The 20023-nt window shown below is 35.6% G+C and overlaps 2 protein-coding genes across 3 annotated transcripts; both read left to right on the top strand.

Moving 5' to 3' along the window:
• Positions 1 to 129: 129 nt before the first annotated feature.
• LOC106712197 (lysophosphatidylserine lipase ABHD12) lies at positions 130 to 11794 on the top strand. Of its 2 annotated transcripts, none has more exons than XM_045684735.1 (10): positions 130 to 266; positions 3445 to 3563; positions 5960 to 6073; positions 6422 to 6562; positions 7527 to 7619; positions 8773 to 8910; positions 9913 to 10067; positions 10459 to 10629; positions 11251 to 11378; positions 11690 to 11794. In XM_045684735.1, coding segments are annotated over exons 1-10 (1086 nt in total). In that variant the 5' UTR covers positions 130 to 264; the 3' UTR covers positions 11715 to 11794. The 2 variants fall into 2 exon arrangements, with proteins under 2 accessions (XP_045540691.1, XP_045540690.1); XM_045684734.1 differs by having other exon boundaries at positions 130 to 525.
• Positions 11795 to 12523: 729 nt separating this feature from the next.
• On the top strand, positions 12524 to 19032 carry LOC106712198 (lysophosphatidylserine lipase ABHD12). Its single transcript, XM_014504685.2, has 9 exons — positions 12524 to 12559; positions 14890 to 15011; positions 15168 to 15281; positions 15393 to 15521; positions 15661 to 15753; positions 16193 to 16327; positions 17567 to 17715; positions 18345 to 18512; positions 18814 to 19032. The coding sequence occupies exons 1-9, from the start codon at positions 12549 to 12551 to the stop codon at positions 19030 to 19032; spliced, it is 1140 nt and encodes a 379-aa protein (XP_014360171.2). The 5' UTR covers positions 12524 to 12548.
• Positions 19033 to 20023: the final 991 nt, after the last annotated feature.

Genomic DNA, 20023 nt, shown 5'->3' with positions numbered 1-20023 from the left:
AAAATGAAATAAAAAAATTGGATTTTTTCCTTTTCAGTGGCTAAAAAAAACTAATAGCTGTCACATTAACATTAAGTTAAGACGAAAAAGCAAACGTCAAAGTTTTCAAATGTCATATGTCAGTGTCATTTTAATACTGTTGTTGACTGGATTCATTACTAGAAATAAAAGCAGATAAAAGGGACAAAGTTCTTCTTTTATTCGTAATTAATAAAGACTGAAGAACAGCGTCCTTGTACCGCGATACTGGATAATTTTATATACATGTTAGTCTTAAACATTGTTTTACCCGAAGCACACTTACTTGACGTTTTATTCGGTCACGTAACTGTAAATATTAACAAAATTTAAACTCTTATTTTACCGTAATTTAACCGCACTAGTCATCAATTTCTTCTGCTTTTCAATTCAACTATTTCCCCCGTGTTTTAACACTCTTTTTTACCTTTCGATTAAGTGATTATTTGTATTAAAAATGATTAAAACGCAATGGATAATGACGACTGTACTCCTGTATAGCTTTTTGTAAGTTTATTTTTTAAATATTTATTCAACAATATTGTGTTGTGGGAAAACAGATTTCTCACAGTGATGACTTGTTGTTATATTGTGTGTTAAGTTTTTTTGAAATGTTTTTGTTGTTTGGATTATAAACTATAAAATACGTTATAAATGCAAGAGTGGCAGTAGTGGCTGAAAATGGGTAAATTTACGAAATTTATCGTAAGATAGAGCAGCATTGTTGTGTACTCTTGGGTGGCTTTTGCTTAAATATATTTCAATGGTTCCTATATAAAATAGAATCAAAATTTAACTACATGTAAATCTTTTTTATTTTTTATATTATATGGTGGCAAACGAGCAAGCGCCTACCGGTTTCGCCGAAATAGCGAAGCAGCCGCTGCTCATATACTCACAACTGCAGATATGTTACCTGCACCTTTAATCAACAGAGGAGTAGATACAGAGAAAGAGATTTTTTTCCTTTCCAATGCATCCCCTCCTCTATCACATCAACTTCCCATCTCCACCCATTCTTTGTAAGAAGGACACACACACTTCAGACAAAATGCAGAATGTCTTCCACTTGACACTTATCTTCTGTGTGGTTGTGGTATTACACTGGTTGAGTCGGCCTATTCATACAACAGATGTTCTTGCTGGCATCTACCCCTATTCATCTACTAATTTTAATTAAATTAATGAATTATGTTACATTTAAAAGCAAAATAACTTAAGAAACTAACTATCCTCCCCGTGACTTTGTCAAATAATGTCTTCTGGAAGCAATTTTTATTACTTAGACTAATTATCTTACTTAAAAGTATAAAATACGAGCTGTCTCCCGCCACTCTGTCCGCGCGGTATTTGAAAAAACTGAATAAGTAATTATCTTTTGTGTTCTACCAGATTATGTTCTACATCTGTGTCAAATTTCATCAAGATCCATTGTGATACCTTCTAACAAATATCCAACTATACATTCGAATTTATAATATTAGTAAGTTTACAAAAAAACATATTAAACTTTACAAAACAATTCATTTTAATCAGATTTAACAGTGGTAGACGCCAGCAAAAACAACATCAGTTGCACAAATTGGCTTCACCTGGTGAAATACCACGACCACACAGAAGACTAGCGTGAAGTGGAAGTACATAATTCCGTGTACAGTCTGATGATTGTGGTAGCGGAGGCCTAATTTTAGTCCTCTTTCCCTTCCCACCCTTTTCTTATAAGGAAAGAATGGGAAGGGAAGGTGGATTTGATGGAGGAGGAGATGCATTGGAAGGTTAAATATTCTCTTTATGTGCGTTTCCTCCTTCGTCGATTGAGGGTAGGCAACGCATCCGCAATTGCGAATGTCTATGGGCAGCCCTCGCTTTGCCATTTCGGCGAATTCCTGTGGCCGCTTGCTCGTTTGCCACCTTGTAATATAAAAAAAAAACAATATTCCCATACAAACATTCATCCCCTATTCCTTATTGTGGGTATTGAAGGTAAAACTTTTACAAACATTGAATTTCATATATATGAAATAAACAGCTTTAAAAATAAGTTTCAATCATTTAGCTGTAAAAATTGTGATCAATCCAAATTTTCATCACCCCTTTCAACTCCTAACATCAAATTTTTCGCATTAAAAATGTTATCTTTTCTCTAAACAATTCATGTACATTACTGCTGAACCGATTCAAATTTCATTTAAATTTTTCCTACAGTTTTAAAAGTGAGACAGACAGACAGTTACATTTGCATGTATTATATTAATAAGTAGTTAAAGATATTGCATGTTGCTTTTGCATGCAGTTTTATTAATAGTAATTATACTCATATCTTGATAAATTTCCATTTCAATACAGGCCAAAAAGGGGGGGAAGTTTCCGAAGAAATCACGAAATATCACAAAGAATATAACAACATATGAGTTTTATTTATTTTTATCTCATTAATAATTTATATTCATTTATGCATGTTTTTTATATATGCCCTTTTCCCTATATAGTGTCAGCATACTATGTACTACTTTTTCTTACATCTCTATCAGCCGTCATAACTGAATTCATTAGCTTATTCATATCCTTTAATGTCAGTCAAAAATAACCTGTACTTAATTTCAAACATCACGTGATTATTGCGTGATGTCCTATTTATACAGGAGTCACAATCTGTGACTTTCTCATTGTCGGATACTGACACGAAAACATGTTGTGATGAGATAAAAATTATATTATATATGTAAATATTTTCAAGAAAAAAAAGTCAAGGTGAAGTTAATTAAGTTTATAATATGTGTAAAAATAACATTGTTATGACTATGAGTTGTTTGAAAGGAAGTTCCTACTACGTATATATAATTAATGCAAATGTATTGTGCATATAAAATATATTATTATCACAGTAAACATTTATATAAAAAAAACTAACAATGCTCTATTGTGACAGTGTGGAGTATAAAATAACACAGCTTAAAGTCAAGGCTGGACATGACAAAAGCCTGAATCTGAACATTAACAGACAACAAGTGGAGAAAAATAGATGAGGTTTTTACTCAGCAGGATCATGACTTTTTTATTTACAATCGAACCTATTTTTCTCGCTTTTAGAGGTTTCTTTCTAACCTGAGATTCTCGCTTTTGGAGGACAATGTATTATATCAAAATTTTATGAAAATTATAACAATCGAAGTTAGATAGGCGAAACCGGGATGATCTTCCTAAGCGATAATATCTGGTTAGAGAGGAATCTCTATAAGCGAGAGAAATAGGGTCCCTTGGACTCTCGCTTATCTAAGTATCGACTATATTATGTACAAATTAACTATTCTCTAAGGAAAAAATTGTGATGCAAACTGCACATGTGTGACAAAACTCTGACGCATTGCGTTGATGATGTTCATGTAAAGAGTCTGTTTTTCTACTTTGTTCATTATTTATTTGCAGGGGGCTGTTTCTCGGCGCTTCAATATCAGCCGGTATATTCATATTCCAAGTCGCTGTTGTCCCTTTGATATTTAAATATTCGAAAACATTCCGAAGAAGTCTGATTTTTGCTAATTTCGGTGAGTTTTTGTGGTAGTTTTTTTTTCAATTTAATTTTTTTTTGTGGTAATACTGCTTCATCATCATCAGCTCACTATACATCCCGACTGAGGGGCTCGGAGCCTACCCTAAGTTAGGGGTGACTAGGTCATAGTCAACCAAGCTGGCCAAGTGCGGGTTGGTTGACTTCATACATATCATTGAATTTCTTCTCAGATATGTGCAGCATCACGATGTTTTCCTTCACCGTAAGAACGTCGGACAAATGTACATATGTAAATCGAAAAACACATTGGTACATGGCGGGATTCGAACCCAGGACCTGCAGATTGCAAGTCAAGTGCTTAACCCCTGAGCCACCGACGCTCTATACTGCTTATGGATATGAAATTAACTTAAAATTATTAAATTAAAATAATATTTTTAACGATATTAAGTCGATTTTGCAACTAAATTGTATGCATATACTGTTATTGAAAATGACATTAATAAAAAAAACGGACTGACACTAAGAGAAAAAAAACGAATCGAATGACAACTCACTCGTGAAAATCAATTACAGTTGTTTAGTCTACAGCCAGTTACAATGGAACTGATATCAAACTACGCGTTTAACTAAAAACATACTCGAAAACTGATTAACCGTTGGTTTTCCAATACGTTAATAATAACAAAACAAACAAGAGCCGAGGACCTGCGGGAGCTCTCGACCTTAGTTACTCATAGGTTTAGGCTAAGAGTCATCTGCACCTAGGGTTGCCAGGTCGCCAAACCTGACAGACCAGCCAGTTTGACCGGACATTTGTGTAGAAAGGTCGGACACCCTATATAATTTAGGATTTTGTCTCAGTATTAATAGGTACATTCTCTTTTGGGAAATGTAAAAAGCCTAATAAAAACCGGAAAACCGTTTATTTTGACCGGACACGCAATCAAAAAGCCTACCTATGTCCGGCTTTATCTGGACGCCTGGCAACGCTATCTGCACCCGACCACCTCAAGCCTGTTGAAGCTGTAAATGTCACTTCAAGGCAAAATGTGAACAGTCACAAAAAAAAACGTTGGTTTCTGAGACTATAATCTGTATCAAAAATATAGTGATTACTAAATTAATTATAATCTCGCACTGGTCGAGACACTACGCGACCGAGAAGTTATCAAAATAAACACTCGCCCTGAAGATGGACCGACGGGTCCGAAACTAGTTGGTACCGTCACCACACGTTGACACGTGATTTAAGCCGTTTTTAATTAATTTATTATTATGTCTTACGAAAGTTTAAACAATTCATAATCATTCTTGTTATCTTTGAAAAAAAAACAGAGATATTATTAAGTTTTAAACGGAGATATTAATTTCAGAAACCTACGGTTAGTCAGTTAATAATAACATATGATATGTTGTACACAGATTAACGGTTGTAATGTTAACAAGACCAGAGTGACGTCTTAGATTATTTATTATCAAAAGGATTATTTCTATTGTTCCTACTAGAATTATGATAAATTTTTACATTAATCTTTACCTTACTATACAATAATAAAATAATAATTATTTTTTTATTTATATCTTATAGGAAATAGTAATTTATCAATATTTTAATTAATTGTACAGATCAAAGTTTAAAAATAATCTCATTTTATAACAAGTAATGGAAATCTTTTTATATTACTAGCTGTCTGCGCGCAGTTAAAAAAAACTTAATAGGGGTATGAAAAATAGATGTTGGCTGATTCTCAGACCAACTCAATATGCTCACAAAAATTTCATGAGAATCGGTCAAGCCGTTTCGGAGGAGTTCAAGTTCGAACCTCGTGACACGAGAATTATATATATTAGATTACAAGGTGGCAAACTAGCAAGCGGCCACATGAATTCGCCGAAATGGCAAAGCGACCGCTGCCCATAGACATTCGCAAATGCAGATGCGTTGCCTACCCCCATTAGAGGAGGAGACGCAAAAAAAGAGAATATTTAACCTTCCTATGCATCTCCTCCATCAAATCCACATCCTTTCCTTATAAGAAAAGGGGTGGAAAGGGAAAGAGGACTAAAATTAGTCATCCGGCACCACACTCATCAGAGCAAACGCGGAATTACTTCCACTTGGCGCCTGTCTTCTGTGAGGTCGTGGTATTTCAATGAGCGAGGACAATTCGTGCAACAGATGTTGTTGTTGCTGGCGTCTACCACTGTTAAATCATTAAATTAATATGTAAACTTAGTGATGCGAAACTTTTTAAGGAAATTTATTTAACAAACGAACGTGATATTTATTATGATCCAGTTAAAATTAATTAGAGAATTGCGTAAACCTATTTTTATTACATACATTTCTTGTCACTTAGTCACGAGACAATAGTCTTTGTATTATCAGTTAATCGCAATCGATGTTTTTATATATTTTGTTTCCAGTACAATGGCCTTTAAGTATAGACTACGAGAATCCATCCTCCACTGGTTTAGAAGGAGCCAGAAACTTTAATATTGAATATCATTCCAAAATTGACAGATATCCAGTCAGAATTGGTAAGTACCTTACTAATATTATAAACAAGCTCACGCCCGCGACATCGTCCGCGCGGTATTAAAAAAATATAATATATGTCCATGTGTTCTTCTAGACTATGTTCTACATCTATGCCAAATTTCATTAAGATCCGTTGAGCCGTTCTGGAGATACCTTCAAATAAACATCCATCCATTCATCTATAGACATACGTTCGCAACTTACATATTATAAATGTGAATGTTTAGATGGATGGATGTTTGTAAAAATCATTAATTTGTTACTGGTCCTTATTATACATAGGACCTATCGAGATAATCTAATGCTTTTTAAAATATGTTTTTTAAATTATATGTTGTATATTTCAGGTATTTGGCATATACTACCAAAGAGTACGTATGAACGTATGAAAGGTAGTTTTGAAGGGAATTGTGATAAAGAACAATTAAATATTAAAATGGATGACGAATTAGTTAATTCTAAGACACCTGTCATATTATATTGTCATGGTAAGTATAAAATATTTAGTAGGATTACTAAAGAAATGGGGTATTAATAATTTTAATTGACGCGTATGTAGCGGTATGTAGAGCAGAAGTGTAAATCTCAATTTTACAGAGGGCTATATATTAAATGTTGAATTAGTATCTGAGCTAGATTAAAAAAATGAACTGAATTATTATAACATGTTTATTTATTAAACTAGCTTTTACCCGCGACTCTGTCCGCGCGGTATAAAAAAATATATAACGGACTAAAAATCCTATGTCCGTTTCCTGGTTCTAAGCTACCTGCCCACCAATTTTCAGTCAAATCGATTCAGCCGTTCTTGAGTTATAAATAGTGTAACTAACACGACTTTCTTTTATATATATAGATTGAATCGAATGAAGTCTAAAAGCACTAAAAACATTCATTTTTCTGTGACACATTGAGATCGCGGACCGTATCTTTGACATGACTGTTAGAGCTTGACTAGTAGAATGCACACAAGATGGCCGCCGTTACAAAATGGCAGATGACATATTTCCATCCAACCCCCTTTATAGTCCAGGAGGTTTTCATGACTAAGTCTCTCCCAATCGAAAATTCTTAAAATGAATCTTTCTCTACTCTCTCTATACTATGAATACTGAAATTAAAAAAAAAACTCCATGCGTGGGAGGCTGCCACTGCCCACCCCACCCACGGAGTCGCAGCTGACGGTCGCTATTCATAGTATAAGTCCCTTAAGCATTTTACGAAGTTTCGCTCGAGAAGAAATAGTTGACCGAAAATGTACCTGGCTCCTGGACTATTAAAAGGATGTAACAAACGATTGAGCTTGATTACAATAACAGTGATTTATTAAATACAAAATGGCCACCGACAAAAGATTTTGGTAAAAGTTAAAGTATGGCGGCTTTACTAGTGAAATACAATGAATACAAAATGGCGATTATTTTAAAATGATTTTTTTGTTTGCACTCGCAGGTAACGCTAATTCTCGTGCCGCGTGGCACAGGATTCAGTTGTATAAATTTTTCCAACAAATGGACTTCCACACTATAGCTTTCGACTACAGAGGTAATATCAAATATTTCTTACTAATATGTATAAATAATGGATGGATGGATATTTGTTACTATGTAACTTTGGAAAGGTAGTACGTGTTAAAGATCGGACGTAATTTTAACAAAACCCTACATTTTTTTTTCGCATCGCAAAGACGAAAAGAGTTTTATTCTTTAAAAGAAATTTTACTTATTTCATAAACTTACCATTTAGTATGAATCAGTGAAAATTCCACAGCCTATTTTCCAACTGATAGTATGTGGATAAAATTAGGCAGAAAGATATAACTTAGTCTAGAATACGGAAACAGTCGAACCTGATATAACCGAGAGTCCAAGGTACCGTGATATTTTTCTCACTTATAGAGGTTTCTTTCTAAACCGATTTTCTCGCTTAAGAAGGTTGTATTACGGGACCGGACAATGACTCTCGCTTATAGAGGTTTCTCTCTAAACCGATTTTCTCGCTTATGAAGGTTGTATTACGGGACCGGACAATGACTCTCGCTTATAGAGGTTTCTCTCTAAACCGATTTTCTCGCTTATGAAGGTTGTATTACGGGACCGGACAATGACTCTCACTTATAGAGGTTTCTCTCTAAACCGATTTTCTCGCTTGAGAAGGTTGTATTACGGGACCGGACAATGACTCTCACTTATAGAGGTTTCTCTCTAAACCGATTTTCTCGCTTGAGAAGGTTGTATTACGGGACCGGACAATGACTCTCACTTATAGAGGTTTCTCTCTAAACCGATTTTCTCGCTTGAGAAGGTTGTATTACGGGACCGGACAATGACTCTCGCTTATAGAGGTTTCTCTCTAAACCGATTTTCTCGCTTAAGAAGGTTGTATTACGGGACCGGACAATGACTCTCGCTTATAGAGGTTTCTCTCTAAACCGATTTTCTCGCTTAAGAAGGTTGTATTACGGGACCGGACAATGACTCTCGCTTATAGAGGTTTCTCTCTAAACCGATTTTCTCGCTTAAAAAGGTTGTATTACGGGACCGGACAATGACTCTCGCTTATAGAGGTTTCTCGCTTATCCAAGTTTTATTGTGAACAGATTACTTTTAAGCTCGACAAATATAAGTTTTTTTTTTAATTTCACGTCTCTAAACAGCGTTTTTATTAAAGGCTTTCTTAGTAAATAATTAAATTCCAGGCTACGGAGACTCAACAAACCTGACACCAAGTGAAGGCGGTGTTGTTGAAGACTCACTCATTGTGTACGACTGGTTGAATACTATGTTAGATAAAGGCGCGGAAAAACCTCCATTATTTGTATGGGGACATTCTTTAGGTATACCAACATGTTTTTTTATACGAGGTAGTGGAAAATTAAGCATTTTAGAGCAAAATAAATAACACTATAAAAATCAGTTAAACGATTTTAAAGTCGAAATGAAACAAGTACAGTCAGGGCATTTCGCAGTGTTGTACTTCTCCACAACTTCTTATCATTTTCATTTATCAATTAGGGAGCATAGAGTTGCAGATTGGTCTTTTTACGTACAGACATTTAACTTCTGCGTCCTATTGTTTGTTGTTTCCGAGATGTTTCAATGCTTAGGAGACATTAAAACGTTCGTCGCTTTTAAGATGGAACACCGCCAGATACCCTGATAGTACATATATAACGGCAAAATGCATTATCTTCGTCTCAGTTGACTAAAAAACATTTTGACTGCTATTGTCTTGGTATATTTAAGTAAAAGGTTAGCGTTGTATGGACATGTTATGAGGAGGGAAGAATCGCATGTGGCAAAGAGAATGTTAAGTATGAGTGTGGAGGTACACCGGGAGAGGTAAACCTAGGAAGAGATGTATGGATTACGTGAAAGGTGACAAGATCAAGAAGGGGGTGACAATGTAGATGAGGGCAGATAGATTGATTTGGAAGACGGAAATCTGGTGCACCGACCCTATTTAAGTGGGATAAGGTCAAGGAGATGATGATTGCCTTCATATATTTACTACTAGCTGTCCCCGCGACTTCGTTCGCGTAAAATACTGTTTTCGGGTAGCATTTTTAAGGCTTATTATTTACTTAACCGAAGTGCTATGAGGTGTACCAGGACTGCGCCAAATGTAGGTGCTTGATCTCTGCCTACCCCTCAGGGTTACGGGCGTTAAAATGTAGCCTATGTCCTTCCTCGGGCTCTAGACTATCTGTGTACCAAATTTCATTTAAATCGGTTCAGTAGTTTTTGCGTGAAAGCGAGACAGATAGACAGAGTTACTTTCGCATTTATAATATTAGTAAGGATTTTTTATTGTTATATTATTAATATCTTGTAATTAGGTACTGGAATATCATCTCATCTTCTCGGCAACCTGAAGGAGTTGTCCTTTGAGATTCTAGAACGTTCTAGTCCTTTACCTCAACCGAAAGGACTCATTCTGGAATCTCCATTCAATAATATTGCTGATGAAGTCGCGAATTATCCACTTGCAAAGGTATTTTATTTTATATTGTAATGTGGCTAACGAGCAATCGGCCACCTGATTTGGCAACCATAGAAATCCGCAGATGCGTTGCCTACCTTTAATCGACAGAGGAGGGGACACACAGGAAGAGGATTCCCCTTTATAGCGTCCACTCCTCCATCAAATCTTCTGCCCTTTCACAGGATTAAAATTAGGTCTGCGACACACTTATGTCACTGTATTCAGAATTCTACTTCAAGCTTGTTCATTTGTGCAACAGATGTTTTTTCTGGTATCTACTGTTAAAAGATAATAATTGAGATCTAATTGCAAAGGTCATTTAGTTTTTAATTTAAATCATGTTTTTTGATTTTTATGCTACGTTTTATAGAAAAAAAAAATGTTTATAATACGTTTTTAGTTAGTGATATGGTTGCCGTACTTTGAGAGTGCATTTGTGGATCCGTTCCGAGCGAATTGTTGTGAGCACGCTTTCGTATCTGACGTGCATTTGACACGAGTGCGCTCTCTGCCAATCCTCTTGTTGCACGCGAAGGATGACATTGTGGTGCCATACGTCGTCGGCAAGAAGGTAACAAAAATACCAACAAAGTCTTTAATAATCGGAATATTTTAACTGATATTAAACTTTTTTTTATTACGGAACTCTAGTTTTGGAACGAAGTTCCTTATCGCGCGTTGTGAAAGGGGGCTAGACGGAAAAAATTCTTACGAAAAGTTGTCACGACACTTTTTGCTATATCACCATGGCAACGACGTGACAATATATAACGAAAATTCATAGAAATAAAATGTACTTCTTGTGAAGACTTAAGTTTTTTATTCATAGAATAAACATTGGTTCCTTCACTAATTAATAGAAAGGAACTTCGTTCCATCCGGGTGTCCCAACACACCTCTCAAGATTTTTTTAGGTTTAATTTTCTAGATCCTAGACTAATTAAATACTGATTACAAAAAAAAAATATTTTCTGAAGTTCAATTCGCGTTGAAAAATTATTTTCTTAATTTTTTTGACAGATTTTTTTTTCTTCTGGCAACCTTTTAATTTTGTACAATAATTTGTCCTGTTTTTTTTGTGTTGTTGAATTTAGCAACAGATGGTTATTAAAATGCTTTTCCACTGAACGGTTTTAAGTGTAATTAATCATTAAATGTCCCTAAGTGAGGTTTCTTATTTGTATATTTTCAGTTATACAAATCTATATTAGAATCTCGTACTGAAGGCGATGCTGTTGTAAAACTACACGCTTACGACAGCAAACACAATTTGGGACACAAATGGATCTGTAACGCACCAGATCTGCCCGATGTTGTGAGGTGAGATCTTATTTTTATCAATAACTAGCTTTTACCCGCGACTCCGTCCGCGCGGAATAAAAAAATAGAAAACGGGGTAAAAATGATCCTATGTCCGTTTCCTGGTTCTAAGCTACCTGCCCACCAATTTTCAGTCAAATCGATTCAGCCGTTCTTGAGTTATAAATAGTGTAACTAACACAACTTTCTGACTATATATATAGATATATAATTAGACACTTAGGCTTTAATTTAGAATATAGTATGTTTTAGTACGTCACCCATATTTTTGTAGGATTTTTGTTATAAATTTAAATAATTTTCTTTTCCAGAAACTTCGTGAAGGCACATCAATGATTGTGGGACTGAAATTTACTCTTACATTAAAATGGTTTTTTACATTTCACGTGGCAACAGAGATGTTACACTTTTTATAACACGCCATTTATTTATTCTACTTTTTTAAGTTTAATAAAACGATTTTGTAAAAACGCGTTTTGTTTTATTTTTTTCATAGTCGCGACCCATTTTGTGTTATATTTGACGTTAGTATTTTTTATAAGAGCGAGCCTTGTTAAGAGCGTCGGTAGCTCAGGGGTCAGGGTCACTTGACTTGCAATCTGCAGGTCCTAGGTTCGAATCGCGCCATGTACCAATGTTTTTTTCGAGTTTCGATTTACATATGTACATTTATCCGACGTTCTTACGGTGAAGGAAAACATCGTGATGCAACCTACACATATCTGAGAAGAAATTCAATGATATGTGTGAAGTCAACCCGCACTGGGCTGTGGTTGATTATGAGTCACCCCTAACTTAGGGTAGGCTCCGAGCACCTCAGTGGGGACTTATAGTGAGCTGATGATGAAAGTTTTTATAATCTCAATTTCTTTTCATTTCTTATTCGATATTAAGAAGAGAAATAACATGAATTACTTTCACTCTATCTCTTACGTAGAATCGGAAAGAGAAACCATTATTCGAATTTTTCACTGACCATCGATTTAACATAACCTTTTTATTAATCTAAAACTCTATTGGATTTGTTTATGGTCATATTTAATCTGCCATTTTGACAAACCAGAATGACGCACACAATTCAGTAATATTTTTTTTATAAAATGTATAAAATAAAATGATAAAAATCGATAATCAAGAAAATTAAAAAAAAATCACGTAAAAAAATAAATCATGGTGTTAGGGTGAGTTTAGTTTTATATTATTATTAAGAGAAATTTTAAAAACTTATCATCAACCTGCTAATCCCTTGCCCTTATCTCTATGGAGGGTCGTCACAGTATGTACTACTCCTCCATACATCTCTATCAGACGTCATATCTTAATTTACCCCCTTCTTACGCATATCCTCTTTCACACAATCCATACATACTTTCTTTGGTCTTCCTCTACCTTTATAGCCATCCACATTCAATCTCATTACTTTTTTGTTTATATGATCATCATTCCTCCACATGTCCAAACCATAACCTTCTGCTCCTCAATTTCTCGATAACTGGCGCACTTCCTATGATATTCTAAAAACTTCTGATATAACCACAGGTGGGCACAGTTAATCGAAAAGTTAACTTCGTTAATCGTTAATCCGTTAATTAAAAAATTAACTTCGTTAATCGTTAAAGCGTTAAATTCTCGAAAATTTAACGCAAGTTAAAGTTAATCGTTAACAGTTAACCATACCAAAATTATACATACTAATTTCGCACTTATTGTGGCGACACTTGTTTAAAATAGTAATTTGACTGTACATTCTATAACACATTAGTATTAGAGACAAGTATGAATGCATTATAGTATATTTAATTACGAGTGCGGAAAGCCTGTCATTGCAAAGAGTTCCGACAAATGTCTACCCGAGCCGAGGCGCAGCCGAAGGTGAGGGTTGACAGTACGAACCAGTTGTAATGACAGTTCCGCACGTGTACTAAACAACTATTTTAATACGGTTGCGAAAAAATTAAGCAATTTAATAGAATAATAAAAAAAAAAAACAGTCGAATTGATAACCTCCTTCTTTTTGAAGTCGGCTAAAAACACAATAAACTCAACTAACTAAAATGTTTGAAAAATGGCGCCAACCGTAAAAGAATACAAACAAAGATTTTTTTGTTTTCTTCGCCCATTCTGGGTAGGCAAAGGGAACCATGCCCAAACAGCCAAGGTTTCAGTAGATTATTTTTAATGATATGAAATGAAAATGAAATTTAATGAGATGAAATAAAATGAAACCTAACCTAATTCATTGAATCAAATCATTAAATCTGATATTGTAACAAATTAGGAGCTTCTTTTTACAAATATTTGCATGAATCATAAAAACTTCAATGATTTTTTTTTTGTAAAAACTTCGTGGTTGGTTTTTTCTTTTTAATAGACATCATTTTTACAGTTGGGAAAGAGAAGGCACGAGTATAAAGTGTTTTAATACAGTTGCTCAAAAAGTGGCGTATTGCAGGGGCGAAGAGCGTTCGGAATGTGGGCTATTACATACTCATGCTTTTATATACTCGTAATGAAATATACTATTTCGAACCTTCTTTTGATTTTGTCCTGTTGGTCACGTCTTTCCCGGATGCTCTGACGCATCACACTTGCACGCGAACTTCACATATATCAATTATCAACTCGTTGGTTCACCATTCGAGTCGCCCAACATAGTTGAACTTACGAGCGTGGCGTGGCACGTAATTTAAACAAAATGACAGCACGTCTCCAAGTTTCTAATTTAACGATTAACGGACTTTTATTAACGGAAGTTGAGTTTAACGGAAGTTAACAAAAGCGTTAACACTTTTTGAAGTTAACTTAAAAGTTAATCCGTTAAGCAAAATGTTAACTTCGTTAATTAACGATTAACGGATTAACGAGTTAATGCCCAGCTCTGGATATAACCAATAATGTATTTGAGATACGAGTACAAATAGCGGATTATAAATCTTACTAATATTATAAATGCTAATGTTTTGATGGATTTTTGTTGGAAGGTATCTCCAGAACGGCTGTGTGGATCTTGATGAAATTTAGTATACATGTAGAAAACAGTCTATAAGAACCCCATAGACTACTAATTAAGTTTTTTTAAATTCTGCGTGGACGCCAGCTATTTATTAATACAACACGAAACTTTACCGTTTAGAATTGGGACGAAAAACAATACCACTCTACTACACGAGATTTTATCGCAAACTGTTGAATTTGTGTGAAAGAGGATATATATAAGGTAGTTAATTTAAATATAACGTCTGATAAAGATGTAAAGAAGAGCAATACTGAGCCGAAACTACGTAGGTCCTTGAAGAAGCGAGCGTATCACCATCTCAAAGGCCGGCAACGCAACTGTGGTTCCTTTGGTATTGCGATGAACACCTTGATGTTCACGCTGTTCGTTTGCCCTCTTATCATATAAAAAAGGCAGGATGACGACTATTTCAATTTGGCAAGGCAATTGAGACGAGAGAGGGGATTTGTAGCCCTTTTATTTCTTCCCCTTTTCCAACAGTCCTCTTTTTTCCAGGGGCATACTAATGGCGGGTGCATCGCTCACGGCAAGTGTCCTACTTATACAAGTAGCTGTGTTACCACTCGTTTTTAGATATAGCAAGTGCGTGCAAAGGAAAATGGTTTTTACTAACTGCAGTAAGTGTGCATAGTTTAAAAATGAAGTATATTGAATGTTGTTGCCTGAAGAATATAGACAATATCAGTATGAAGTAGATATTGCTATAAAATTTCTAACAGGCGTTTTATGTTTTTATTTGAATTGGAGTTTTATTTATTTATCGTCTATTACAGTAAATTACCCAAGGAACTTGGATTATAACAACCCATCAAGCTGTAATATTATCGGAGCGAGGAATTTTACAGTGGAATTTCAATCGAAAATTAACAATTGTAAAATATGTCTAGGTAAAGTTTAATTACTACGTTTAAAAAAAAATTACGACCTTTTAGTAATCTGTCTTAATGGTATATTAAAGTTTGATGCAATAATTATATTAATTTAACAATATTTCTTAGGCGTATGGCATATAGTACCATGCTCTCTCTTCAAGGAGATATTCGTGGTCCGAAAGCATTTGGATTCGAACGCGAGACTTATGAACGAGCTTAGACAGACTCAGAACACTGTGGTTCTTTACTGTCATGGTAATTATTATCTATATTATCGTAAGTTTCGAAGATAACATTAACATTCCTTTCTCAATGATTTAACATACATTTCCTGTTTACTATGAAATCAAAATACTAGCTTTCATATAGAAAGATCAATGGATGACGTTTTCAGGTAACTGCAACCACAGAGCGTCACCGCACCGCCTTAATTTATACAAAGTATTTCAAGAATTAAACTTTCATGTCATCACATTTGATTATAGAGGTGAGTTATTTAACCAAAAAGGTTGATTAAATATAACGAACCGATTTTACAATTCAACTGTACATATCCACCTGTCAGTCGGGTATTTTTTCCTGATTTAACAGCGACCTTTACTTTTGGAACGAAGTTCCTTATCGCGCGTTGTGAAAGGGGGCTAGACGGAAAAAATTCTTACGAAAAGTTGTCACGACACTTTTTGCTATAGTAAGCTATTGTAAGCTGTGCGGCGTCGCATGTTTCTCTGTCTGTCTCTCTCTCTTTTATAGAAAACAAACCAGATATTTTCATTTCGATTTCGCATTGAACAGTGTGGTGTCGCGACTTAAAAAAAAAATATTACAATTCCTTCACTAATTAATCGAAAGGAACTTCGTTCCATCCGGGTGTCTCTTGACACCTCTCAAGTTTTTTCTTATTAAGAACAGCGCCATCTATTCAGGTTACGGAGATTCAACAAACGTGCAGCCGACAGAGCGCGGCGTGGTGGAGGATACCCTCCACGTATATTCTTGGATACTTAGGTCTATCAGTCGCACGCACAGACCTATGGTGGTAATTTGGGGACATTCTTTAGGTATGTTTATAGTCTAAGAGCCAACGAGAATAAACCGTTGTCAATTATAGGATAGTAATTCCCAAATAATCCAGCTGGATACCCGGGGGTCTACGGAAGATCTTTTGAGGGTTTATGGCACAAAACAAAGTTGAAGGTTCACAATTTGCAGAAGAAATGTAGCGGCAAAGGGTTCTTCGAAACCAGTGGAATTTTGAATGGGGTTTTTGAATCACTGCTTTACGCTAAATACTGTAGGTATGCCGCAATCATGGGCGTCGCCAGAGATATGGTGGAAAGAGGCCAGCTGCCCCCTAGAATGGATAAACGTAAAACATCTGTAAAGGCTATTTCGAATAAGACCATATCAATAGTATCATCGGCTGTCCACTCTCATGGTCGTAGTACTTTAATATGACAAAGGCTTGATTAAAGACTCAAGGCACCATTAAAACAACATCGTTGTAAGATATCCCAGTGTCCTTTTTCATGTCCTAAGCCTGCACCTATAAGTGGGAAGCCATTTTATGGAGTGAATCCACCTCTCATGACAGAACTGTGCTCCAAGCATCATTTATACTACTACTATTTGTACGTTAATTTTACATGTTAGACTAGAGGAGCAATAAATGAACTCCGTAGTTAATTAATATTTAATAGGAACCACAATCCAAGTTTGTAAACTTACAAGTTTTCTCGGAAGACTTGTGTGAAACTTTACGGAATTAATTATGTCTTTTCCTCCGCAAGTTTTATATCATTCAACATGAATGTGTTACGTATTGAGTGAATATTCCAGAAATAAAATATTCGTTAGTTATTTAATTAATTTTGTTAAATATAAATATGCAAATAAATTAGAGCAGCTGTTCTCGAACCTATTATTTGACGGTACCATAAATTCTCGGTTTGATTATTTTAGACTCTAGTATTTAATATTTTCTTGCATCCCTCGTTCAGTTTGCGGCTTAACTTTTTGTAGGTACGTAATATTAATCTTTCAACTGATTTCTAGAACCTTATAGAACCTTTAGTATATATTTAATTATGAAAAGTACCTTTCTGTGGACCCTCTCCCCCAAATAGACTTTATTTTACCTATCTAATAAACATTTAAAACTTCCATACTAAATATTAAAATCTAATCAAATGTCAGATGCGCAGTTGAGTTGGCACATCGGGCACAAGATAACTCTTGTTTCTAATGTGCCAAATAAAGTACCAGGTAATATAAAGTTTTATCGACTTTTTTACACGTAGGTACAGCAGTAGCAGCTCATTTGGTGGCGCATTTGTCTCAGTTATGTGGTAATATGGGACATGGTACTATGCCACAACCCAGTGCTCTCATCCTGGAGGCTCCTTTTAACAACTTGATCGAGGAAATCGAGAGTCATCCCTTTTCTAAGGTATGTATTAATGCTCTTAAAATCACTATAACGGTTTAAAAATACTGACATATCTCTCTTTCCCTTTAAATAAAACAAAGATAGCAAATATTTCGGCAGTTGTTTGTCACGGTTACTGGTTTATCACCAATCAATAACAGTTTTTTTTTATATCGTAAGCGGTCACCTGAGTCCGCCTAATAGCAAAGCGACCGCTGTCCATAGACATCTCGCAATTGCAGATGCGTTACCTACCTTCAATCGACAGGGGACGCACAGAAAGAGGATATATCCTCCGTTAAATCCACTTCCCCTTCCCATCATATCCTTATAAGAAAAGGGTGTGAAGAGAAGGGAACGAAGTGCAATTAAAATAATTGGAGTGTCTATATGTAGGTAATATCGAAAAAATAATATGTTTATCTATCTGTCAGTTTATTTCGAGTAATCTCCGAAACGGCTTGAGTGATTTTGACGGTACTTTATAGGCTATCTTTTTGTACGCTTAGGAAGTCGCAGGCCACCACTAGTAAAGAAATACTAGATTCATGATGTCTGTACGAGTCTTTAATTTTATATGACAAAATACTCCGAGAACAAAATAGGTCAATAAGTTTTCTATGACCATTTACCTCTTGCTGGTGTAATAGTTGGTGTCCTGGCTACCGTACTACAAGGCGACATTCCTGAAGCCATTCGCAGTGTCTTCAGAATACGCGTTCACCACAGACCAGTACTTGATGTTGGCACCGCAAGTACCCATCCTCATACTGCACTCCAGGAGCGACAGGATCGTACCTTATGAGCTGGCTGTAAAGGTATTACTTCCATTGACTTTGATTAATTTCTTTACCTCTAGCACACTGACATCCGAAAGTAAGCCTAAGAGTTTATTCCACATACGCGTAGTGATGAATATATCCTCTATTATTTGTCCGTCTACTGCATAAAATAAATAATACATCCGATAGTGTGATCGAAGACGGCTGGTAAATTTGTCGACGAGGTCGTATCATTAGTGTGAGAACGATTCACGAGTGAGTTGATTTGATGACTTGGTTGGATGACGTCAACATGTTTGTCTACAACTACAGTCTATAAATATGTATGTATTAACAGTTGTACACCAGCACAGTAGCTAGCAGGCGAGAAGCGAAATCACAGGCCCCAGTTGTACTGCACGGCTTCGAGCGCGGTCAGGGCCTCGGCCACAACAATCTCTGTCAGGCGCCCGATCTTCCAGACGTTGTCAGGTATACGACAACTATGTTAACAAATAACTGCCACACGTCTTCTCTCGTTCGCGGACTAGGTAAAACTAACGTAGGAATAAACTAATGTGCACATGAGGCAGTGTTCATCAAAGTATGAGGTGGCAAACGAGCAAGCTGCCACCTAAATTCGCCGATATAGCGCAGATGCATTACCTACTACTTCTTTGTCAGAGGAGAGGTCGCACAAAAAGACGATATTTCCCATCCTTGGCGTATATAAGGAGTAGGTGATAATCGATGGTGAAACAAGCAAACTATGTTAGGATTGACAGGTGATAAAAAAGTATAATAATCCGCTTTGACCGGAAATTGCCGCATATTTGTAAGGGCTGGTCGACATTAACATTTTATAAAAAAAACTTTATATGTACCTAATAACTTTGTAGATTTTACGATGTTCTGTGAAATTTGACGCAAAGATCTCACAAAGTAGTTTCTTCTAAAAAAAATTTATATTAGTTAATCTGTGTGTTTAGCACAAATATTTGTGACAATCTATGAAGATACTAGAATGATCTACTTGTATCAAAAATTTGTGCAGCGCTCTATCGGTCATAAAGTACACCAAAGATCTCATAATAATCTTACTAATATTATAAACTAGCTTTTCCCCGCGACTTCGTTCGCGCGTAATAAAAAAAATGCACACAAGATAAAAAAAATCCTATATCCGTCTCCTAGTTCTAAGCTACCTCCCCATCAATTTTCAGCTAAATCAGTTCGACCGATCTTGAGTTATAAATAGTGGAACTAACACAACTTTCTTTTATATATATAGATGCGAATGATTAGATGGATGGATGTTTGTTTGAAGGTATCTACAAAACGGCTCAACTGATCTTGATGAAATTTGTCACAGAACATAGTCTGGAAGAACACATAGGCTAGGTTTTTTTAATTCCGCGCGGACAGAGTCATTACTAACGATGACGATACGAAGGCGTTCGTCGCAAATATTCGTGATAGGCTTACAGTTTGTTAAAATAAATGATAATAAGTTTTAATTTCTTTTACAGTAGTTTCCTGCAGACCGTCGAGAAGTATGAACAACACAA

The sequence above is a fragment of the Papilio machaon genome, chromosome 27 (genome assembly GCF_912999745.1).
Source record: "Papilio machaon chromosome 27, ilPapMach1.1, whole genome shotgun sequence".
NCBI lineage: Eukaryota > Metazoa > Arthropoda > Insecta > Lepidoptera > Papilionidae > Papilio > Papilio machaon.
The sequence above is the reverse complement of the archived record's forward strand: the minus strand, read 5'-3'. Positions and strand labels throughout refer to the sequence as shown.

Bases quoted from the DNA above. Each gene is read 5' to 3' on its own strand.
- LOC106712197 (XM_045684734.1), top strand. From the start codon at position 476: ATGATTAAAACGCAATGGATAATGACGACTGTACTCCTGTATAGCTTT. The intron at 526-3,444 runs GTAAGTTTATTT...ATTTATTTGCAG, and splicing joins GTACTCCTGTATAGCTTTTT to GGGGCTGTTTCTCGGCGCTT. The intron at 3,564-5,959 runs GTGAGTTTTTGT...TTTTGTTTCCAG, and splicing joins TCTGATTTTTGCTAATTTCG to TACAATGGCCTTTAAGTATA.
- LOC106712198 (XM_014504685.2), top strand. The intron at 15,012-15,167 runs GTAAGTGTGCAT...CGTCTATTACAG, and splicing joins AATGGTTTTTACTAACTGCA to TAAATTACCCAAGGAACTTG. The intron at 15,522-15,660 runs GTAATTATTATC...TGACGTTTTCAG, and splicing joins TGTGGTTCTTTACTGTCATG to GTAACTGCAACCACAGAGCG.